This window comes from Asterias rubens, chromosome 4, assembly GCF_902459465.1.
Source record: "Asterias rubens chromosome 4, eAstRub1.3, whole genome shotgun sequence".
Lineage (NCBI taxonomy): Eukaryota > Metazoa > Echinodermata > Asteroidea > Forcipulatida > Asteriidae > Asterias > Asterias rubens.
In genome coordinates, this window is record NC_047065.1 from 9,338,723 (window position 1) to 9,364,533 (window position 25,811).

General features: G+C 47.5%; 1 protein-coding gene across 2 annotated transcripts in view; it reads left to right on the forward strand.

The window, feature by feature from the left end:
• The window catches only part of LOC117289396 (chloride channel protein C-like), a 176,917-nt gene that overhangs the window by 30,950 nt on the left and 120,156 nt on the right, over positions 1–25,811 (forward strand). For both annotated transcript variants that reach the window (XM_033770501.1, XM_033770502.1), the window contains exons 3-4: positions 8,451–8,580; positions 22,217–22,297. In XM_033770501.1, coding sequence (XP_033626392.1) covers positions 8,451–8,580; positions 22,217–22,297 — 211 coding nt within the window. The remainder of the gene's footprint in view (positions 1–8,450; positions 8,581–22,216; positions 22,298–25,811) is intronic.

Here is a 25,811-nt window from a genome sequence, read left to right on the forward strand (position 1 = left end):
AAGGCTCCCTGGGTCAACCCCGCAGAGTGCTCACTCGGCTGCGCCCCTGACAAGAGCTAATCGAACAATCACACTCGTCCTCTCAAGGTGACGGCATGCACCTCAGGTCACCCCAAGTGACCCACTCCACAAGCAAGGCACTGGGGGCTGACCCGGGTGAGCCCCCGTCAAAGCTATTCAAACGTACCGGGGCAGACCGGGTCGACCTGCGGGGAAGCTAAACGAACGCACCCATATTTACCCCTGGTCACTGCACTGACTTTTACATGACGACGCCAAACAAATTCACAAATCATCACTGGAATTCGTTTTTTTTTCTTCTTTTTTTCTTTCGCTCCCCCCCCCCCCCCCCATTTTTTTGTTTCGACATGAGCAATATATATAAAATGCCGGAATCACTGTTGAGGACGCTATTATACACATATTGACTGGCAACGAGGTAACTAGTATGCGTCTATTCCCACAAGGGACTTTGAGTGACCAGAAGAGCGACCTATTTCCCGAGGCCGAAGGCCGAGGGAAATGGGCCCCTCTTCTGGTCACTCACAGGCCCGAGGGGGAATAGAGGTAGACTAGTTACCGAATTAAATGCCAGTGTTATAACACAGCTTGGTCTTAAATGTCAAATAAGAACATAAAAAGAAATGTTGTAGTTGTTGTTCACGGTTCAAGTCAAGAGAGGGCGCTGTTACCGCGGGCACTATATTCAAAGACTATTACCCGCTCTAGTACTACATGTATTCACGCAAAACACGCGCGCGCGATCACTACAGTAGCCTATATTAGTTCATCCCAGGTGACCGTGTTTCAGCCAACCAGAATACAGAACAAGCAAGAGGTGTGTTATAACAGTAGCCTACTTAGTTTATTCTATTTAAAAATCACGTGGCCCTGCCTTTCCGGCCCATAGAGGTGGCTTGGTTAAAAATCTCCATAACTTTTGGACCTGAAAAATAATAATGTTCCGCCAGAGTTTGGCGCTGTTTCGATTTCACAAAGCACTAAGATTGATCTTAACTTTGTATCAATCTTAATTGTTTAGCAAAGAGTGACGTCACAATACCAATTATCCTGTCCTTGTTTGTACTCCGTTTCGTTTATATTGTCCCTGTTCAGTTTAAATTATTCTTTTCCTGTCCCGCATCATTTATTAGACCCTTTTCTGTTTTCTTTTCCCGTATTATTTTCCCAACCTTGTTAATTTGTTTCTGTCCTGATCATTATTTTCTCATCCTGTTTTTTCCCGTGTTTTTTTTTGCCAGTCAAATTAATTTTGTTCCCGTCCCGTTCATTACCCCCGATTGCGCACTTGTACGGGTTTTTTTTTTTTGGGGGGGGGGGGGGGCCAATTCCTGTACTGCGGGTCCCGCTAGACAGGTAAACTGGGCAGTTAGCACACCTGAATACCTGCTACGCATGACAATGTGCAGTGTTGATGACCACGTGATGACAGTAAATAAAAATCAAATTTGAAAGCCAATTTAAGGCCCCTAATTATTTACACTTGTTATTTAATTACCATGGTAATTATTTAAAATGTCATAAAAAATAATAATTTTGAATAAAATGAAGACAACTGCTGGCTATAGAGTCATACACAAAGTCTCACAGAACACTTGTACATTGTACATGTAGTCACTGCAGATGTTTCTTCCACGCATTCACCGGGAAACCATACTTTCTCGTTTGACTCGAAAAACAGGAAAACTAAAAAAGTCATCAAAGACCAGTGTGTGGTGTGAAAATTGCATTGTCCATCAAATGTAATATATGTTTGCATACTTCTTATTAGCAGATGAAGGTATGGCATCATATTGTTTTTGCCAATTCAAAGAACAAAGCATAAAACCTTGAAAACAGGATAGGGGACGAAAATCTCTTTCTAAAGCCGTGTTCGCACTGGATTAATATTTTGGGTAACTTAACCATGACGCTGGGTAACATTCCGATGGGTAAACTTTCCCACTGCCGCACATTTGGATTTATTTGACTCGGGGTAAACTTACAGAGACCGTGGGCCCGAGCTGGCCCCCTGCGTAACACTTGACAGCACTTTTCGGTTTTTGGCTCGATCTTTCGCAATTTTTCAGCTGAAGAGTTGCATTCCTGATTTTTGCTACCTTGAACAGTTCGATAATCCCGAAAATCTTCTTTTTCCATGACAAATCATGTCGGCTTCTTCGGGTCACGGACGGATGGGAGATTTAACCGAGTCCTTGCGACCGCATTGGACTTTCTGGCTTGGTTAAACTGACCTGGTCAATCTTCCTGGGCACATTTGGCTCGGTTAAACTACCCATTCGGGTCGGGTAAGTTACCTGGGAGGAAAACTTCCTGGGCTTTTCTCATTGGACTTAAAATGGGTAAGTTACCCATTGGCTCGGTTAGTTTACCCAAATTAAGTCCAATGCGAACAGGGCTTAAGATGGACCTTGACATTACTCAGTACTGGGTGTTATTAACATTTGGAACTGGCATAACTCAAAAAGTAGTCGGCTGGCTGCCCAAAATTGAAGGAAATAAAAAAAGGGTTTAAGTGCCTTCATTTAATTTCAATTATATGATGGATTGTTCAATGGATCAGGAGACATTATTTAGTGTGGTGCACCCACAGATCTTGCTTTATCATAATGCAGCCATCTTCAGTTCTCCCATCAAATCAATGTAACCAAAACGAGACAGCACTGTTAAAAGAAACAGGGCAAATTACCAGGATGGTGGCGGCATAATACAGGTCTATACGTCGGACTGCCCGAATTCTGAATTATTCTGAAACACAATGAGTAAAATTAACGGGAAATCCATTTTTTAAAGTCGCGTGGTTCGTAAATTGCCGTAGGTCAAGGAACAACAATAGAAAGACCCACTTAAAAAACAATTTGTTAAATATATCTTTTTAATAGGGTCATTCCGTGTCGAATCACCCAATGGGTTAAACCCTACCCTCTTCAAATTTGCTCAAATTTGGTTTATGGTGTAATCGTGGCTCAACAAGCTCAAATTTAAAATTTCAGCTCCATCCGATAAACGGTTTTCGCGCTACGACATGCTCCTTCTTGTTGATTTCAGTCAAAATGCGCCTGATCTCTGACATTCAAACGACCATAAATCGGTAACCTTTGGGTCAAATTGGTTGAAATTGGTGTCTTTGGAAAGGAAATTGTGTAAGCTTTCCAAATATGTCTTCTTCTTTTTTGTAGGAACATGTTTAGGTATGATAATCTTTTGACCTCTACTTTGACCTTGAATTTGACCTTGTGGATCACATGACCCGGCGACGAACTTCGGTGAAAATTTACCCTTATACGTTTTCTCCAAAATATAGAAAAATTTTAAATACAATAGTTTTGACTTGCCTTCAGGCTCCACTCAAAGTTGCCCTACTTGCTTATTCCTATGCAAAGTACATGTACATATACATACCTGTTCATACGCATGTATATCAAGCAAGGCTATAGACGATGTGACCTATGTTTACATTCAAACCGCCCTCTGTTGACAAAATACTCTATACGTCATATTTCGCCGGGCACTGAGTTGCGCAGTCACAGTAAGATTGCGTACACTTTCTAGCTGGCTGCAAAAACACAAAGGTTTTGCCCGGCGGTATGCGCGCGAATCATGTTATGGTTTTCGTGTGACGTCAGAGGTCACACCGTCTATAATATGGTCCCCAAGCAAAATCATGACATACATACGTATGGACATGTATCAAATGTACATGTACTTTGCACAGGAAAAGTGAAGTAGGACAAATTTGAGTGGAGCTTGAAAGCAAGCCAAAAATATTATATCTCTAAATTTTTGATATTGTGGAGAAAACATATAAGGGTAAATTTTCACTGAAGTTCGTTGCCGGGTCATATGATCAAATTCAATATAAGGTCAAATTCAAGGTCAAAGTAGCGCAGCGCAAAGAGGGCGTAGCGCAACCCATCGGCGAACATCGCTCAATACGGTGCTCACAATCCCCAACATCTGTTGTGCAATCTCGAGATTGAGCAGCGCAATCCACAGTGTACATGTGCATTTTAATGTGCATGCAGCGACATCCCGGCCGGCGGATACATTACTACACACACACACGCTACGTCCGTCTGTCCTTCCCTTGCTCTATGTTGCAATGTATCTGTCAGCAAGGATCCTCGTTGTGGGACATGTGTGTTCATGTTGCAAATAAAATTAACTTCAGACAGTGCGTGGACCATGGTTTCTGCCCGCTGATTTGGCCGGACTTTATGTTATTAACAATATACAGCGTTGGCTGATTGGATAAAGGTTTGTATATGTAGGTTCTCAAAGGCAACAAATTACGTCTTTGTGTCAATGTACCGACACCGAGTGGCGCCAGGTGTTCTTTTGTGTGTGGTTAAACATGCGCCTTGTGCGGTGTAGTCTTGGTGCAAGACGTTTCTCTTTTCCCTTTCAGGCACAACGCGGCCAATTCACCAACCGCACCAACTCACCTGACTTAGTCCACTCACCGCCACGGAGAAACGTCTTGGTCCGTTTGCATGTTTGAGTTATGTGACCTCACATATATTATTCAACGTGTGGGTCAACAAAACGTGTGGAAACAGACAAGCGGGCCAGCCTTGTAACTTGCATGCACTTGGTCGAGTAAAAGCCTCGCTGCATCATGCGGCGGAAACCCGGGGAAATTCTCACCATATGCGTTTTGTTGCGCATGTAAATCACTGATCTGTATGTTATTATTAATTAGAGATCAGCGGTTGAGATCGATTGTTGGAGGGAAGAAATTGTTAGTCAATGAAAAAATACTATAACAATATTGCTGACCGCATCGGCAAGACTCGAGGAGTCGAGTGTTTTATTTGCAGATGAGAGAACTTGTAACTTGTGTGGGTATATTTGCACAATATTTCGAAAATAAAGAAAGATATCCTGCATGGCTATCGGCACTTAACTATAAAGCACAGTTTGGGGAGAAGAGGTCACAATCGTTCGCCAAAATTGTCCCCCATGAATACCTTGTGAACAATGTCACATCTAATTGTGGCCAAGTGCGTAGGCAAAGGATGTCTGACATGTACATGTACCTTCTTGTACACATGCACACAGTACACAACCGAATGACAATGTGGTGTTGTGGCTGGGCTTCTTATCTTCGCGAAGACGTGTCAAATTACTCATAGGCTTAGATATTTAATGGTGGTCAACCACCGGTTGATTTTGACCAAGCTGTGTGAGTATGATACGGAAGTTTCGTATTTACATTGTGTTAGTTTTTTCTGCATAAAAAATTACTTTCAGGCACTGCGACCCTATTATTATTTTTTACCTACAAAGTTACCCTTTGGACTAAGACTAAAGATGTTCGTGTACATCGATCTATTTTTGTTAGCTCTGTTGCTAAACATCCTCGTTCATAACATTTTAGATTTCATTCCCCTCAATTAATTGCACTTACAAAAATTCTCAAAATCTTCCCCAAAAAAGTATTTTAGGGCAAACTGAAATTCGCACATCGTTCAGCAGCAATCATGTTTACAAAAATTAAAAAGACGAACGTAATACAAGCCCTACACACCAACTAACATACGAGGAAGCCTGGCTGTTTCTGGTTGCGTTGCACCGAAGACGTACAGATACCAGACTGTGGGAAATTATGCTGATACTGCTACATCACAATTATGCAGTCCCAGCGCAGCACGGCATGGTTGGAAAGTGCTCGGAATTTCCCGAACGATCTGCAAACGGACCAAGACGTTTCTCCGGGGCGGTGAGTGGAGGTGAGTCTGTGTGCGGGCGCTGTCGGTGAATTGGCCGCGGTGTGCCTGAAAGGGAAACGAGAAACGTCTTGCACCAAGACTATGTGCGGCGATGCGCCTTGTCTGCTGACGTTTGAATTTTTTTTGGGGGTCATTTTAGCGTCCTGCGCCTTGTCCGCCGAGCGTCTTATCCGCAGGAAAATATGGTAGCTCGCACGTCATTATATGTGTATTGGTCCTGTTGTTGCTGGATCAGGTAGCTCGCACTTCATTATGTGTGTGACAAGTTCATAAAGTTTAACCACGTTGTTGCAATAAAATTGACGAAGAAAGCTGCTTTAAATTGTTCAACTGATTTAATTCTCTTCAGCTCCTTTAACTTGTATATCAATTATGTGTATTATTCAACAACTGTGTGTGATTCCTGAAACAAGAAAAAAAACAAAAAAAAACCTTGTATAAGTAAAGGTACACACTATAATTATGCAAAACTGAGACAAATCTCCTTAATCTAGCTCTTCTCTGAACTTGTGCAAAACCCTAGAAAACTCTGACTACACTAATGCCTAGCAAGAAATCACTCAAAAAGGCAAAAACACAGCCTAACTACACTGGCCTAGCTAAAACCTAGAAACGACGGCAGCGAGACTAACTCTGGGCGGCGACTCACCAACCTACACAGACAAAATATCAGTACGCGTCACTGAATGACCGTAGCACCGCTATACTAACTTGCAACCAATCACAACAAAAAGTAGTACGTTGAAACGATCGTCACTTATATAAAAATACACCAAAATGAATCAACTAAGATGGACATTAGTAAACACCTGAACCTATCACAGATAAATCCTAAACTCCTAGTTATTTAAACCACCAGCAATTATGAGAACTAAAGAGGGGCCAGTTCCTACGCAATATCTCTGTTAGTATCTCTAACAGTTGGGTTAAGGTTTATCAAATTTTTATCAATTTTGATCAATTTTTTAATCTTTTTTTGTGTATTCATGCCTGGAGCTTTTCTTCTCTTCTTTTAAGTCAGAGTTTTTTTGTTTTTTGTAATTGTTAACAATAATGAATGTAAACACGCCAATTTAAGTCTTTTTAACTTATGTCGTGTATTTTGTGATATTTTTAATAAACCTTAATGAATTGATTGAATTGAATTGAATTGAATATCAGAGCAACCCTAAAAACATGGCGCAGGCTTCATGCTGTGAATGCATACGACTAGGCAGAACTGTGGGGGAATTTCCAACAAACGATCTAAACCTACACTAAAGAGCTTAACAAGGAGTAATGCAAACCCACAGACCGAACCTGCCTTATCCTGAAATAATCCTACAATAGATAAGTAAGATCTACATACCTTAAAAAGCATCCAATCGAAGGTCAAACGCCCCGGCAATGATGTATTGATTAAAAGCTTTAATCAAATATTGCTGCTTACATGTATATAATATGAAAAGATAAACCTCAAAGATCACTAGCTCCAGTTAAATGAGCTAAAGCAATGAAAACCTACTTGTCAATTTCCCACCCCTTTGACCATCAGTTAATCAAATGATTGGTTTTTCTGTCAGTTATTGGTTCTATCTGGCGATCAGCAGCTCGCCATGGCAGCCTCGCTGTTCTAGTTATGTTTTATATTCGCCAAACACATAAGGCCTAAAGGCCACGTCAAGGTGTAGGCTACAATTATTTGTTTTTCTTCCAGAGGTCGATTGCCACTTACTCCTGGGGCTGAAAGGGGGGGGGGGTTACTTTCTTTACAGTCCATAGGGATGTAGGCTTTGGTGTCATCAATCAGAAGCCTTGCTGGTAAAGCAAAATAGCACCTACCTCCTCAACTTTACTTTACGTAGCAAGTGTCACAACTCTCGAACCCTCACTCTGCTGATAAAACACCAGAGCTTAAATCCGGTGCTTTTAAATTCACAGGATACTATTGGTAATTACATAAAGCCATTGGACACTTTCGGTAAACAGTATTGTCCAAAGGCCCACACTTCGTGTAAAATAACAAACCTGTGAAAATTTAGGCTCATCGGAGTCGGGGGAAAATAACAGGAAAACCCACCCTTGTTTCCGCACGTTTCACCGTTTCATGACATGTGTTTAAAATACTTCCATAATTCTCGATATCGAGAATTGATAGTTTTAATGTTTTCTAAAAAAATAAAGCATTTCATGGAATAATATTTCAACAGAAGTCTTTCACCATTACCTTCTGTAAACCCTGTAAGTTATTTGTAAATCTGTGAACTTTTTCTTTTTTCTTTTCCGAAAGTGTCCAATGGCTTTAAAATAAGTAATATAAGCATAAAACTTTACTTTGTAACGAGTAATGGAGAGCTATTGATAGTATAAAACATTGTGAGATACAGCTTCCTCTGAAGTAACGCAATTTTTGAGAAAGATGCAATTTCCATATTTGATTTGATTTTGAGACATCAGAATTAGAGTTTGAGGTCTATCTGAAAGCACACAACTTTCATTATTCGCTCGCAACTAAGACGACCAATTGAGCTAAAATTTTCACAGGTTTGTTATTTTATGCATATGTTGAGATGCACCAAGTGCGAAGACTGGTCTTTGACAATTACCAAAGGTATCTAGCGTCTTTAACCGATAGGCCATGACACTGCCACTGATGTTCATTGGAAGCATTTGATGTTTTTCTTTCAAACTAACTTATGAATTTTTGTTCATGGTCAGATTGGACTGGGATCGATGGATAATGATGGGTCTTATTGGCTTCAGTACTGGATTTATCGGATTTCTACTCCACCAGATGATCAGTCTTGTTTCAAGCTTTAAATGGGATTACACTCAGGAGTATCTTACGGTAAGCTTAACAGTGTTCTATAGTCTGTACAAACATAATCAACACAGCAAGTAGATCATGCCCCATATCCAATGATTTGAAGCTTTGCATAATGTACAAAGTAAGAGTTCAGGTAATGAAGTTTTTTTGTGCTACAGCACCTCTTCTCGAAGTTCTCTCGTTATCTTCAAACATTATTACGACGGAGTATTCATTGTTTTATAAGCAGACGAACAAAAAACAATCCTTACTGTTCCCCTAAACCTGCGGGTGTTTCGTACACAGCGCTGGAAATCAACCAACATTGGGAACGATCAAGGTGATGTACACCGGTGTACATCACTTTTTATGTTACCCAACCTGTCGAGCCATGTAACATGCGTTTTTGTTGCGTGTCACATGATTGGTTCTCGACCAATCAAATTTCACAGTTTGTTGCCGAGGTATAACAAGAATGTTTTGATGAACGTTCATGATTGATCGTGAACGAGGTTCATCATCACTTTAAAAAATAAAATAAAGGTGAACAGTGATGAACATTCATGAACTTCATGAACCGCACTTCCCCAAAATATACAATAAAAATATTTAGGTGTCGGCGTATAAATAGAAAATAGACAAAACCAAAACTAAACAGTCCTTTTCAGGGCTACCACAAACGAGAGTATTGTCTATGACTGTTGTTTTTGTTTACAATGTATATAGGAACATTTTCTAAACATGTAAACAGCTCCTAACAAAATTCCTTTTTAAAATATAAAAGAAATAATAATGGGGACGGCTAAAGTTTTTCCCTCACTTTTATTGTATAGCGGTAGTAATGAAACAAAATGCAGAAGCACAAGGACAGGGATTCACTTTGATTAAACATCGGAGTAGACGGGAAATAAGGTTGAAATGGGTCTTTCAATAAGGGAATTAAAGAAAAGTGGTTGGCCGGTGTTTCTCCCTCCCTTTTATTGTAGTCCCACAACGAGGATCCACAACGGTATTTGCAACGACGGACGGGACGGACGTAGCGTGTGTGTAGTAATGTATCCTGCAGCGTGCACATTAAGCACATGTACACATGCGAGTTCGTAAAGCTAGCAATCTGTTAATTGCGCTGCTCAATCTCGAGATTGCACACCAGCTGTGTGAGGCACCGTATTGAGCGATGTTCGCCAACGGGTTGCGCTACGCCCTCGCATTTGCGCCGCCTGAAAATAAAATTCCCAATGTTACTGGACTCAACAATCAGGGCGGTTTGAAAACATTTTGTTTGACCCCCCCGGCGGTTCATAGTTCTTTGCGTACGTCCATTCACCATTCTGCTGTTGCGGTGGGCGTGGTTGAGCTGAAGAAACCGCTGGCTGACACAAGTGTAGCCTGGATGTCTGACGTCAGTATATAAAGATCGGTGATAAATAGACAGGGGACGAGTCTATTTCGCTGAGACACGAGTATAGCTTGAATGTCTGACGTCAGCATGTAGAGATCGCTAGGATAAATAGACGGGCACCAGTCTAGTCTAACCCGAGTTGCGCTGAGAGGGGGAGCTGAGGGCGGTTGATAAACGTTTTACAAAGGAAACACGGAATACAATTGTGGTGGGATTTTCAAAAGGATTTTGTCACCACACAGGCAGGTTTTTGTTCTCATTTAAGAAAAAAAAAACATTATTTAGAATATTTTACAATTGATCTTTCTTTTTAAAAATGCCGTTTTTTCTCTTAAATATTTATACAATAGATGTTAAATTTGCATCGGGGATAAAGAATATTAATTTTGGTTTTTACCCATACACCGATGTGTGTTAGCACTGTATACTCAGTACTTTCCCGAGTCCTGTGAAAAAATATCACAGGCATGTTACTCGGGTGGGATTCGAACCCACGACCCTTGCAATTCTAGAGCAGTGTCTTAACTAGACTACCGAGGTTGCCCGGCAGTTCGTGGGTTCGAATCCCACCCGAGTAACATGCCTGTGATATTTTTTCACAGGACTCGGGAAAGTACTGAGTCTACTTCACTCTACTTACCTGTAGAGCGAATACTACAATTGCATTGTTCCCTATGCCGGCAGGCAAATAGCTAAGAGTTTTACACACAATAGCGCCCTCAAGAGTCCCATCCCCAACGCCCTGTGACATGCGCAACACGTCGGCGTCCTCTTTTTCTCTTAGCCGGCAAAGACAGCGGACGTGAGTACGTGATTGTCCGTATTGAGGTAGATTCTTTGCCCCTTTTAGCTAATAAGAGTGTAATTTAGACAGATATCCGATAGAAAATAAAGGATAGTCTGTAAGAGAATTTCTTGTAGAGTTGTGTGAATTTCTTGAAGTGAGTTAATTATGAGTTATAAGAAATCGGGGAGGACAGGGTTTGTCGTTGAAGGTGGGACCTACATCCCTCCGAGACAGCCCGAGTCCTCGGGGGATTGCGGCGGTGACATTACGTCGCCGCCAAAGCAATCTCCCAGTCAGCCCCCTCAGCCACAGCCGGCTGCCGGGGCTGACGGATCTGTAACCGGCCGAGCTGGGGACCTTACGGTCTCGCCGTCTCCGCCTGGATCCGCCCGACAGAAGGGGAAACGCCCCGGTAAGGCCAAAAAATCGCTCAGTACCGGGGCGACACCCAAAAAGGGACGAGTTGGTAAGCGGGACTCCACTACGGGGCCCGCCCCATCGATCCCAGGCCAGCCAGCGGGGCACGCACAGCCGGAGGGGGTACCCCTCCACGGCTCGGTGCACCCAGGGCTGGGTACAGGGCATGCACAGCCGGAGAAATTACCTCTCCACGGCTCAGTGCACCCGGCCCCCCACAGTGCACACGCAAGTACCGCGGTGCCCAGGGATGGCCTTTTATACCGCCGCCCTGACCAGGCAGCCTGCGCTATCGGGCTTGGGGCAATGGCGGTCGCCAAAGAGATTGGCAACGGGGTACAGACCCCTTGGGGCCCCGTCGGAACGCTACGTTCCGAAGGGTCGCCCTCTACTTCAGGGTTTACCCGCTGCTACACTACAACGGAGTCTGCTCGGGGACGCCCCTCCAAAAAGGGCAAGAAAGCCCGCCCTCGTAGCCCCAGCTCGAGCGGCTCCACCTCTGGTCGCCCCCACCGTGACAAACGTCACAAGGGCGGGGACCCGATCTCGAGGGAGGAATTTTTGGAAGCTTTTCACACCCTCGCGGCCTCAATTACGGGTCGTCGCGAGGGTGGTGGACAAGGCCCGTCTGACTTGGCCACCGAACCGGTGCCCCACAGTCAGCACGGCCATGGGTGGCTTGCGCCGGGCCAACGGGGACTCCCCCACACGGCTAGCCGTGCGCCGGATTCCCCCCCGGGTTTGCCACAACCGCCCGCTAACCCATACGTTCAGGGGCGGCTGGCTACCACCCAATGGGGACCCCCTCAGGGAGGCCCACCATGCATCAGCCTGCACCCGTCGGCGGCCTTTGAATCCGACCATGGGCGCCGTGATGATGCCGGTTCGGAATCCCGTTCTTCGATGACATCTCGTCCCTCCGACTCGGCCGACTCGGCCAATGAGGAGGACGAGTTGGTCACCTCCATTCAACGATTGTCAGTCTCCGAGACCGAGCTACGCTTGGTTCAGAGAGATATGATAAGAGTTATGAATCTCCCCTGTGAGCCGGAACCCCCCTCCGACGAACGCCAATCGTTCAAAAAGAGGGCGGGCCCCGCAACGGGCGCAGCTAAACCCTTCCCGGTGATGCCCTTGGATCGGGTGTGCAGCGACAGGATGGATGGGGTAATGGGAACAAAAAAATGGACCCCGTACTCCAAACGTACGGAGCCGTATTACCGTTTCCCTCCAGCGGATTTTCAGAAATATTTCGCCACTCCCGTTCTGCCAGACTCAGCCTCCGACAAGCTGATCGCGGATAGGGGATCATCATCTTCCAAGCTTCCGTTTGCGGACAAGATCCGCGGCAAATTGGAGGACGTCGCCCGGAAAATGGATTCTTCGGCACGCATGGGTATGCGCACAACATCCTTTCTCCTGCTCCTATCAGAATATCTGGAGCAGGGGTGCGACGAGGAAAACATGGTGCCGGCGGACATGATGATTGCGGCCCTTCATTGTTTGGACAACGGTCTTTGTTCCATCCTCGACCAGTTCACTAAGATCACGACCCTGGCGACGACGTCACGCCGCGCCAATGTGCTAGATGCACTTTTCCTACCATCAGCCGGGGCGCGTAAACGCCTCGACGATCTACCACTCACCGGCGTCGACTTATTTTCTGGGCAGTTTCAGACGTCCATGGAGGCTGAAGCGAAGCGCCTCAAAGCCACGGACAAAATCAATCTGAAAAAGCCCAACGCCCCGCCTAAGGCCGTGGGTAACAAGGCGAAGAAACAACCTTCATTCGTCATCCCCCGCCGCCGCCAACAAAAGGCGACCCGTGGCAGTTTTCGTGGCCGCGCCGATAACACGGCGGGCGCACCTTACCCACAGACTCAACCTGGCCAACCACGCACCCAGTCGGGTCGTGGTTTCCGAGCGCCCGCCCCCCGTTATACCGGGGCGTGGCGCAAGTGACTTGACAAACTCCGAGCGGCCTCCCACCGACGGACCCGTGGGGGGCTGCCTCCGGAACTTTCTGGGGTCCTGGGGGCAAGTGACCTCCGACCGGTGGGTCCTCGAAACAATCGGCCGCGGTTACGCGCTCGAGTTTACGAGGACCCCCCCGTCGGACATGCTCAGCCGGCCGACACCCGTGCCGTCCGACTTAGCAAAGCGCCGCTCCCTCGAGGGGGAAATAAACGCCCTCCTCCTCAAGGGGGCGGTGCGTATCGTCCCCCGTTCTGGGACTCAGACGGGCTTCATGTCAACCTTCTTTTTGACTCCCAAGAAGGAGGCTGGCGTGTGGCGCCCGATTTTGAACTTAAAACCCCTCAACAAGTTCATCCGTCCGAAGCGTTTCCGTATGGAGACGCTCAGGACTATACTGAGTTCCATAGTGCCACCCGCATGGGCGGCGAGTATCGACCTGAAGGACGCATACCTACACGTCCCAGTCAGGCCGGAGCACCACAAATTCCTACGTTTCCTATACAACGATACCCTGTACGAATTTGTGGTGCTCCCATTCGGACTCTCCACCGCACCGCGGGTGTTCACCCGCATTGCAAAGACAATCGGGGCGGCACTGCGGAGGCGGGGCATCATGATATTTATATATCTGGACGACTGGCTGGTCGTGGGCCCTTCTCGGGAGGAGACGGAGGCAGCGCTCCAATATACCTGGCGCCTGACCTCCGACCTCGGATTTATAATCAATACCGAGAAATCCCACCTTATCCCCTCGCAGGTTCCCACCTTTCTGGGTGCGTCTCTCGACCTGCGCAGGGGATTGGCCCGCCCTTCGGAGGAACGCCTACTGAACCTTCGGCAGTGCGTTTCTCTCTTCCTCCCAGCAGTGGTGGCCCCAGCGCTGGCCTGGCTCAGACTGTTGGGCCTTATGGCCAGCATGGTGGATTTGGTGGACTTCGGCAGGTTGAGGATGAGGCCCATCCAACTTCACCTGCTCTCCTTTTACAGGCCCATCCGTCATCCGACAACGCCCTGGCTAGTCCCCCACCTTCGCTGGTGGCTAGCCGATGCGAACATCTCGCAGGGCCGGGCCTTTCGTCCGCCCCCGCCGTCGGTGACCGTCACGACCGACGCGTCACTCCTCGGCTGGGGGGCAACCCTCCACCCGCGTCAAATCGCAGGCGTGTGGGGTTCCGAACACCGATCGGCCCACATCAATATCCTGGAAATGTTGACAGTCTCCAACGCACTACGGCATTTCCAGTCGGACGTCAGGGACCGTGCGGTTCTGGTGAGATGCGACAACGCCACAGTCGTGGCCTACATCAATCACCAGGGGGGCACCCGGTCGGGTCGCCTGTGTGCACTGGCCTGGGACCTCATCCACTGGTGCACACAGCGGGGAACAGCACTATCAGCAGTGTACATTCCGGGCGTAGAGAACGTCACAGCCGACGCTCTCTCAAGGGGCTGGATTGCCCCCACGGAGTGGTCCCTTCTCCCACAGGTGGCTCGGTCGCTCTTCCACTTGATCGACCGACCACACGTGGACCTGTTCACCTCCCATGCGAACCACCAGTTGCCGATCTACTGCGCAAGGGGCCCAGACCCCAACGCATGGAAGATCGACGCTCTATCAGTAGAGTGGGACGGCCTACTGGCTTATGCATTCCCACCCATCTCGCTCGTCTCTCGGGTTCTGACCAAGATCGAGCAAGAGGATTGCCGGGTCCTTCTCATAGCCCCGTTCTGGCCCCGGCAACCGTGGTTCCCACGACTCATCAGGTTACTGGTCCACCGTCCGGTGATCCTACCAGGGCGAGCGGATCTCCTGTACCAGCCCAGTTCGGGGATGGCCCATTCGGCTCCGGGGGATCTTCACCTGACGTGCTGGGTGCTGTCACGCGATCCCTCCGCTCAGCAGGCCTTTCGCAACGGGCTGCAACAATCGCAGCCCAGTCACGACGGGCCTCCACCAGGAAGGTATACAACAGCCGACTACGCCATTTCTTTAAATGGTGTGGCCGGGAATCCCTCCATCCTACCAATACTTCTGTAGGGGAGGTGGGGGACTTCCTGGTGTATCTCCTAGATAGCGGCCTGACGACTGGTACGGTCAAAAATTACAGATCAGCCGTCGCCGCGATCCACCCCGGATTCCCAGACGGTTCCACCGTCTCAGACAACGGGGCCCTTAGCCAGTTGATCAAGGGGATGTTTGTCACCCGTCCCCCAGAACGCAAACTCGTCCCGTCTTGGGATCTGTTTGACGTTCTGTCAACCTTGGCAGGGCCTCCTTACGAGCCTATGGATTGCTCCACACTCCTACAGCTCTCAGTCAAGTTGGCGTTTCTCCTGGCCGTCGCTACTTCGCGACGGCGCAGTGAGCTGCACGCCCTGTCGGTAGAGACCGGACATATCCGATGGGAACCAGGCAGAGTCCGCCTGGTCCCCACGACCGGCTTTTTAACAAAGAACCAGTCAAGTTCCTTCACGCCCCCGGACATTTTTGTCCCGGACATCAAGTCCTTTTCATCAGAGGCGAAGGACAAACTGTGGTGCCCCGTCCGGGCACTTAAGTGGTACTTGAATCGTACGAAGTCACTTCGTACGGACCATAAAAAGCTGTTTGTGACGACAACACCGCCCTTTCGGCCGGCGTCACAGTGCACCATCTCACGATGGATCGTGACTGCCATCCGCTCCGTGCCGGGCGGCTGGCCGGCGACCGAGAATACGGTTCGGGCGCATGATGTTAGGGGGGTATCCGCCTCTTGGGCCTTCTTTAAAGGGGTTCCCTTAGCAGATATCACCAAGGCGGCCTGCTGGAAGTGTCCTAACACCTTCAGCGACCTCTACCTGAAGGATGTCCTCCAGACAGACGGCAGAGCCGGGAGAGAAGTGCTGAAGACGGCCAGTCAAGCTTCCCAGAAACACTAACTGGTGAGTCCACTTTCCTCTCTTATACATGTAATAATTTATATATTACCTATGTGCATTGGACATTTAACGAGGTGTACCTATTATGTTTTTACCCCATAATGGCGATACCCCCCTAAGGTCTTGCGCACGATTCGCGGGCCCCCAGGGCCGCGCGCGTCGTTCTCGCGGTTCCACGCGCTTGGACCGACCTGTTAACCCTGGTCCGGCCCTCTGTTGCGTAGCCCGTCTCTGGCCCCTTGGCGCCCGCTTACCGGCGGGCAGTCTAGGGCCCTCCTTGGGGTTCTTAGGCACGCCCCGTGTCCTACGCCCCTGTAGACATACGATAGCCTGCGTATACCCACCGCCTACTCGGTGCGAGTCTATGCAATTGTAGTATTCGCTCTACAGGTAAGTAGAGTGAAGTAGACCCCCACCCCACAGTAGTGTGGGTGGGTCTACGAGCGAATACTTACCTGTAGAGCACCCTCCCTCCTACCCCACTATACGAGTGGTTCTTGAGTACTTAGGCGCGTATCGCTTGACGAAAAAGAGGACGCCGACGTGTTGCGCATGTCACAGGGCGTTGGGGATGGGACTCTTGAGGGCGCTATTGTGTGTAAAACTCTTAGCTATTTGCCTGCCGGCATAGGGAACAATGCAATTGTAGTATTCGCTCTACAGGTAAGTATTCGCTCGTAGACCCACCCACACTACTGTGGGGTGGGGGTATACAGTGCTAACACACATCGGTGTATGGGTAAAAACCAAAATTAATATTCTTTATCCCCGATGCAAATTTAACATCTATTATATCGTTGCGGTACCCGCTGCCAAAACATAGGATTCGAACTGCCTCTAGCTGCCGGGCAACCTCGGTAGTCTAGTTAAGACACTGCTCTAGAATTGCAAGGGTCGTGGGTTCGAATCCCACCCGAGTAACATGCCTGTGATATTTTTTCACAGGACTCGGGAAAGTACCGAGTATACAGTGCTAACACACATCGGTGTATGGGTAAAAACCAAAATTAATAAATATTTATACGTCGGCTTACAAGCCGCCCGGAGAATAAACCGCAGGAGTTCAAAAAAATGTAAAAATCAACATATAAACCGCGGTTTATAATCCAAAAATTACGGTATATCGCATTTTCCCTAACCGACAGGTTTGATTTGCTAAGAGTTTTACATATACACATAATAGCGCCCTCTCTCATCCCATACTGCCCCGCGATCTGGCCGCCATGTTATCTTCCTCTTTTCTCTTAGCACCGACGTGAGTAGACGTGTTTTTTCTGCTCCGATTATAAAGTGTTAAGTTTCAAGGTTTTACGATATTTTTCCTGATAAGAAGTAGAGTGTTTTTTTTACTGGATTACATCCGTTTTTTAAAGTTCCCTAGAGCCCGTTTTTTGTTGTTCGGAAGTGTATTTTGATTGAGATATGGAGAAACGTGTTGCCCTCTGTAGCGGGGGCCGAGTTGGTGGTACTGCCAACACTGACTCGGACCCACGGGACATGTCGGGGAGCACGGTAGTGTCCTCTCCATGGCATGCTGCCCGCCCGGCACTGGGTAGTATTAGTCCTTCAGTCCGACGTCGACCAGTGGGGCGAGGCAAAACCGACCAGGGGTAAGAAGTCCAAAGCTGGTTCGATAAAAGGAAATTGCGGCAAGCGGGCTCGGGCGAGCCCGCAACCCCGGCGCAGTCCAGGGATGGCTACGCGGAAACCAACTCGGCCTACCGCAGACGGTTTCTCAGGTCCCTTCGCTTCATCACCGAGTATTAGCGTCCACCCGTCGGGAGGACTCGCTGAATCAAACTCAGGGGATGCCTAACGTGGAAATCCGCTACGCGTAGCGGAGCATATTCCACTCGGCTCACGTGACTCGTCAGGTGGGGTCGCGGGCATACAGTGCCGATCGGACGTGCAGCAGCACACGGACTCGCGCCCACCCGTTGGGTTCCGTTAGGCTTTGATAGACCGCCCGCGCGTGGGCGCCCGCGAGTTTGCAAGTGGCAGCTCGCGTGGCGAGGCGGGCGTGACTGCACATGATCATTCACGGGCGGCGAGCCTGGCGACTTATGCTGACCCTCTGGAAAAGGAGGAGTCCTCAGATGACTCATTGGGGTCAGAGGAAACAATTGACATGCATAGGCTCTACAATTTTGTGACCCAACTTAGGCTGGTCCAAAGGGACATGATAAGGGTCCTGAACCTTCCAACTGAGGGGAACACTGAGGCAGTCCCTGCCCGCCAGTCTTTTAAAAGACGAACGGCCCCAGTCGAGCCGAAGCCAGTTTTTTTTTCCGGCCATGCCCCTGGACTGATGACATACTGGCTATCGCCGAGGCCAGTAAATGGAAGCCTTTAAAATCGCGTGAAACTGCGTATTACCATTTTCCACAGGCAGACTTTGAGAAATTTTTCTCAGTCCCATCGATCTCTGATTCCGTCAAGGACAAATTAGTGGCCGATTGGGCAGCCTCAGCCCCCAAGGGAGTTTTTACGGACAAGGTCAAAGCCAAAATAGAGGACTCTATGCACAAGATTGACCTCGCAGCCCGCCCCGGGATGCGGGCATCTTCGTTCCTGCTCCTGTTGATCAAATATTTAGTCAGTGGCTGCGAGGAGGACTCAACCATCCCACATGCTCATGGCAGGTTTTAATTGTATGGCATTGGCGTTCGCTTCCTCCTAGGTCAGTTCACTCGTGTCTCCATGATGTCATTTCTGACCCGACGCAAAAATATTTTGGACGCCCTCTTCCTCCCGACAGAGGGAGCCCGTAAACGCCTCCTTGCCCTTTCACTCCTTGGCAAGGATTTGTTTTTTATACATTCGATGCGAGTAATTGTTTGTAATGGAAGGAGAATGGTAGAGCCGACGCCCTCTCCCAGGGTCGGATTATTCCAACAGAGTGGTCCTTTCACCCCGGGTGGCCCAGTCGCTCTTTCTGCTGATCGACCCGCCTCACGTGGACTTGTTTGCCTCTCTGGCGAACAATCAGCTGCCGATCTACTGTGCCAGGGGTCCCGACCCCGAGGCTTTGCAGATCGACGCTCTGGCCATGCACTGGGACGGGCCGCCGGTAAACGCCTACGCCATCTCCCTCATTCCGCAAGTGCTGACCGAGACCGAGCAGGATCACTGCAAGGTTCTCTCGATTGCCCCAATCTGGCCACCATAGCCCTGGTTCCCTTGGCTGCACAGGCCGATGGTCCTCCCGAAGCGACCTGACCTTATATACTAAAGTGATGCATCCGGCTCTGGGGGCCCTGCACCTGACTTGCTGGGCGCTGTCTGAGGATCCCTCAGAGCAGCTGGACTCTCGAGACGGGCTGTGGAGGTCGCCGCCCAATCCTGGAGGGCTTCCGCTCGGAGAGTATATGATTGCTGACTACGCCATTTCTTTAAATGGTGTAGATGGCGAGCTATACATCCCGCCAATACATCTGTAGAGAAAATCGGATATTTCCTCTGGCCCTTTTTCCGAAAGCTGGTCGCCATCGCAGCGGTTACAAGGGGTTTTGCCGATGGTGTGACGGTTTTCCGATAACTAGGCAATTCGGCATCTGACTAGGGGGATGTTTGTTACCCGTCCCCCTGTGTGCAAGGTGGTGCTATCCTTGGACCTCTTTAACTAGCGTATTGTCAGTCCTAACCAAACCCCCCTTCGAACCGCTATTGTGGGGCCACATTGTTGCACTTGTCCATCAAGGTGGCTTTTTGGTGGCAGTTGCTACACTTGCAGACAAAGCGAACTCCACTACCTTACAGTGTTGGCTGGACACATCCGGGGGGAACCCGAGGAGTCCGCCTAATGCCTACTGCGGGGTCTTGGTTAAGATTCAGTCCGATTCTTTTTCTTTAGAACCCCCAGACATATTTGTTCGGTAGTGGTCGACAGACTTTGGTGCCCTGTATGGGCTCTAGGTTGTACGTCGACGGCACAAAGTCAATCAGAACCGGCCACGAACAACTGTTTGTGTCCACGGTTCCACCATTATACGATCGCTTGTTTGATAGTCACGGCTATTCGTTCGGTGTCGGGCGGGTGGCCTGCGGCCGATGGTCCGGTTCATGCCCACAAGATGCGGGGGTGTATTCCTCATGGACTTTCTTTAAAGGTGTCCCCATATAGGATATACAAGGGCGGCTTCCGGGAAGAACCCTTCCATGTTCTCCGACTGCTACCTGAATGACATTCTGCAGGTGGATGGAAGAGAAGGTCGAGTTGTGTTGCAGGCGGCCAGCCGAGCTGTGAAGCCAGAACAAGCTCCACCTCGTCAGGGATCAAGTGATTTTCCAATAAAATAGAGTCTAACAATACTTGCGCTTTGTTCACCCATGGAGACGAAACCTCCAAACGTTCGGGCATTGACCAAAATCAGGCCTAGGGTTTGTGAGGCGTTCTCTGAAATTTGGAACGCGCCTGGGTCCTACGCCCCCTGGAGACATGCAGTAGCACCGCGTATACCCACCGCCTTTCCTCAGTGCAAGTCTTTGCGAATTAGTAATTTGACTCTACTGGTAAGTATAGTGAAGTAAACTCCCCCCACGGAAGTGTGGATGGGGTCGACGAACGAATACTTACCGGTAGAGTATCCCTCCCTCCTTCCTTACATACTCGGTTCTTACATTTTGTAGGGCTCATAGAAAAGAGGACGACTTCAAAGCAAGCATGTCGTGGGGCATTGTTGGTCGACGGTGGAGGGCGCTTTTGTGTGTAAAGTCTTGGCAATATTGCCTGGCGGCGTAGGGAATATGCAAATTAGTAATTCAACTCTACCGGTAAGTATTCGTTCGTAGACCCCATCCACACTTCTGTGGGGGGGGGGGGGGGTAATTTGAATCGTCGAGCTGCAGCCTTTAAAAAGGGTACGACACGTGATCGTCGGCGATATGCTTCGCATGCTGTGCATAAGTTAGACTATCGTTGGGCATAAGTTGTGAATGCCGGCAACACACTAAGTATCCGTTGGCTAAATGGTATGGAAACGTTATATGTACAAATGTATACGTCCAACTCGTTATATATGCATATGCTTTGTATACGCTCAAAATTGAAAAATCAAGCAATAGTTCATCGTATTCTAGCCCTATATACAATTGTGTAGGACTCTTCCTCTGTACACAGATACAGAGTCTTAACTATTAAGGCCTGTTTCTGGGGCGGAAAATTTTCAAAGCTTCATAACTCAAATCTTACTTGCAACAAGCCACTAATTTCAACAGATTCACATTCCATGGCGGCATACATTTTTCTGAGGTGGGTTTTGGTCCTCATATATTCCTCACAAATCCGTCATTTTTGTGAAATAATGCAGCTCCCAACGTTAAAAAATTTCTCACAATGTTGTCTGTTGCCGTGCGTACGCATATACATTTGCGTGCAAGACGCATGATGCAAGACGCATGAATTCTTGGTCACCATTATCTTGACTGCACAGCGTTAACACGCAAACGCAACGCAATATTTGCGCGTCGTGCGTCTTGCATACACACTTCCTTAACGTTGGGAGCTACATTATTTCATGAAAATGATGGATTTTTGAAGAATATATGACGATCAAAACCCACCGCAGAAAAATATATGCTGCCATGGAGTGTGAATCTGTTGAAATTAGTGCTTTCTTGCAGGTAAGATTTGAGTTATGAAGCTTTGAAAATTTTCCGCCCCAGAAATGGACCCTGATAACCAGGACGTCACTGTAGTATAACGAAAGTGAAAGGCCGCCATCCGTCGATTTCACAAAACTCTTCCTAACTTAGGACTAATCTTAGGACTAAGGACGAGTCCCAACCCTGCACTGTAGCATGCAGACCTTAAGATTAATCCTAAATTAGGACGAGTTACTCGTCCTAACTCGAGATAAGACGAGTCCTAACTCTTTGTGAAATCGACGGCAGGGCTAATCGTATGCCAGCGTTTTGGAGAAATTTGTCAGCATACGCTTACTAAAACGTCCAAAGGTGTGGCAGGGCCTTTAGAGGGGTGAACTTTTCAAAGAATGTTCCAGTCAGCCAAAACATTTGTGCTTTTACGAAAAGAATGTTTGATTAATTTTTATTTTGTGTGATTTGAGTATCTTTAACAATTTAAGCCTAAACTCAGAATGCAATTCCCCAAATTTTTTCTTGTTTTCAAGTAAAGCATGAAACCATAAACTAACTAACCTTATTATTTTTTGCAGCATTCCGGTAAAGCAGTTGCATGGCTATGGGCAGTGAGCATCAGTCTTTCATTAGTCTTCTTTGGAAGTGCTATAGTTGTGGTAAGATTCAAATAATTTAAATTTATGCTAGAGATAAATCCATATACTGTACATTTGTACTAACATTGATTTATTTTAAATATCAAGTTATAAATCACAAAGGAAACTGACTGATTAAAGACAGATTAAACCAACAGTGGAGACCTGCCAACGACACTGCTAAGCCACTTAACCCCCCTCCAACCTCAATCCATCAACAAATCTGATCCTAAACATTGTCTACAGAATCCCAAGCTGGCCTCTCAACACAGTGCTCTGCTGATCTCCCAGGCCACAACAACACTAGCCCACTGGCAGAGCAAAAGACCCCGCGTTATTCTTCACAAATAAATAAATAAACAAATAAATTTAAAAACAAAATAAATAAATAAATAAATGTGTCTAGATATAGAAAAGTTTGCGGTAACACCATGTAATAACAATCTCTCAATGAGTTGGGGTGGTTCTGAAAAGAACCGTTGGATTAACTCGACGTTTCGATCAGTATGCTCTGATCGTCTTCTGGAGAATACTGATCGAAACGTCGAGTTAATCCAACAGTTCTTTTCAGAACCACCCCAACTCATTGAGAGATTGTTATTACATGGTGTTACCGCAAACTTTTCTATATCTTACTTCCACCATGCAAAGTTTCAAATCCTACTTAAATGTGTCTACTTCACTCATACTTACCTGTAGAGAACAATACTATTTTTGCATATTTCCCTATACCGGCAAGTACTATCACTAAAGAATAAAAGAGGGCCCTCTATTGGCCGCCCCATTATGCCCTGTTGCGTACCAGGCTATCTTTATTGTAGCGGTAGGTCGGGTAAGACGTGTTTTTATAGCTATTCAATTTATCCTAGAGCGTCTCCCAAAATTGTGTTGAGAGATTTAACAAAGATATTATTAAAAGATATCAGTTTGTGTATATTATTAAGCGTTTTGAGAGGCAAATACACCTCCTCGGGACAGTCTGAATCCTCGGTAGGCTGTGTTGATGGCGTCACGTTGCAAGCCCAGTCTACCACCTAGCATCCACAGCCACTGGCGGCTTCGGGTGCTGGCAGTCCCACAATGGCCCTGATTAAAGATGAAATTTTAATTAATAATTAATTTAATTTTCTAACGAGTTTCATTGAAGGTTTCCTGGTTTATCAATATATTTTTTTTCTTCTGAGGAACGTCCACTGTTTGGCGAAAAAAATACTACCGGGTAATGTTTGAATTATCCTTCTTAGAGCTTACGGATACAGAGGAGCGGTAAAAAAAAACATCACAAATTTAGCTTTAGGCACGAGGCATTCACATACATGTAGGTTGAATAAAAAACACACAGATATGTCGGATTATTTTTTAAATAATTATTTATGCTATATGAAAATAAGTTTTGGGTCTAAAAAGTAGAAACTGCCAAGAGGAAAAATAGACCAGCGTCAAATTTGTTCAAGCCTGCAATATTCTTTCAAAATTATGTTAGATTGATCAGTTAGGCTACATGTACAACACAAAGGTATTTGTAACAATACAACCACATGCGTCACAGCAAAATGTTAGCAGCAACGGAATCATTTAGGTAAATAAAATTGTATTTCAGTTAAGGCAGGGTAAAAACTTAGCTGTCAAATTGTTTTCGAGCTGCACATATACTTGAACAAAATAGTATACATTGAAAGAAAGTCAGTCGGTCAAAGACTTTGTAGAGTGGCCGTGCTCTTGTATATGCACCGTCCTCTGACCATGGCAACACTGTTGCCGCGGCAATTATTTCATTAAGAAAGCGGTGTAACCCTCAAATGACAGAAGTCCGATCCACAGAATCAACCAATTAATATGTGTTTATTTTGACAGAATCGGAAGATTTATTAGATGGCATTACAATAAAGAAATTTGCGAACTCCAGCGCCATCTCAAAGGAATCAAGTTTCTTTGAAGATGAATTTTATAGGTTAATACAAAAATATTTACGTTCCAAACATACGTATATATGCAGGGTCAAAAACCGTTACCTGCCAAATTGGTTTCGAGCCACACACTAAACTTGAACAAAATAGTATGCATTGAAAGAAAGGAAGTCGGTCAAAGACTCCTGTAGAGTGGCCGTGCTCTTGTAGGCACTGTCCTCTGACCATGGCAACACCTTGGCTGATCCCCCACTTTGGTTGGTGGATGGCCAACTTCACCAAGATCGAGCAATCGTTCTGTCCACCCCGTCCATCCTTGACCATCGTCACCGATGCGTCTCTGTACAACTGGGGGCGACCCTTCACCCTCGCCAGATAGCAGGGGTGTGGGGCCAGGAACATCTCTCAACCCTGGAAATGCTGGGCACTTCCTGGCGCAGATAATGGGGCAAGCCACGCTGGTGCGCTCCGACACTGCTACAGTCGTGGTGTATATCAACCACCAGGGTGCCACCGAAAATGCCTCGAAAATTGTCGGACTTTGATCATGTGATAATGTTGTAATGTATCTGTTTTTATTTACAATACACAACATCAACATCGTATGGCAATAGATCATTCTCTCATTCTTCATTAAGGTAATGGCTGGTCGTTCTCTTTTCTCTTAGCTGCGAGTGGGTTAGGTTGTTGTAAATCTGTCTACAACATTTTCCGAACAGTTTTAGAAGATAAAATAAAAATCGTTTGCTTTATTGAGTCTAATTATGAGTAGCTCAAAGAAATTGGGGAGGGCTGCGACTGTCGGTACTGGGGGGAAGTTCGTTCCCCCGGGACAGTCTGAGCTCTCGGAGGGCTGCGCCGGTGACACTCTGTCGCCTGATTCGCAGCTCTTCGACTGGCCCCCGCAGCCTCAGTCAGCTGCGTCGGCTGGGGGACCCACTGACCAAGGAGGGAGCCTTCCCGCTCCCCCTCTTCGGTCAGCGTTTGTGGGTCCACCCAATCTAAGGTCAAGCGCACCGGCAAGTCCAAGAAAACTAGTGCCGGGGCAGCGACCAAGAGAGGCAGGGAACTCCAATCCGGAGCACACCCTGCTCTCTCTCGACACTGCCTCGGGGACATTAAAGCCGGAGGGCATCCCCCTCAACACCGCTCAGTGTACCCGGCCCTCGCCGGCCACGTGGGCTCCCCCACGATGGTCGCTGATGGGCTTTTGCGAGGCCATCCTACCCGACCGACACCCACCCATGCTATAGGCTGTGGTGTGCTTGAGATGGGGAGAAGGATTGGTGATGTGGAACCGAGTACCTGGGATTCCCCTGGCATACCCCACTCACAGGGCCCGCCCTCCTTTTCGGGGTTTATCCATTGCTCCCAGTCACTCAGGTTTCCTCCGAGAGGGCCTCAGATTCAACATGGACGGATCTTGGCACAAGGGGCAGTAGACCGAGGAATACCGTCACGCCCAACATTCACCGTCAAGCTCTGACGAGTCCTCATCTGGGCTCCCAGAGGGGCAAGCGTCGCCGGGGTAAGGAGTTGTTCCCTCGGGACATTACGAGCCCTGGGAGGGCTGTGCCGTGATTGCAGCCCTTCAACCGGCCCCCACCGCCTCAGTCGGCTGCGTTGGG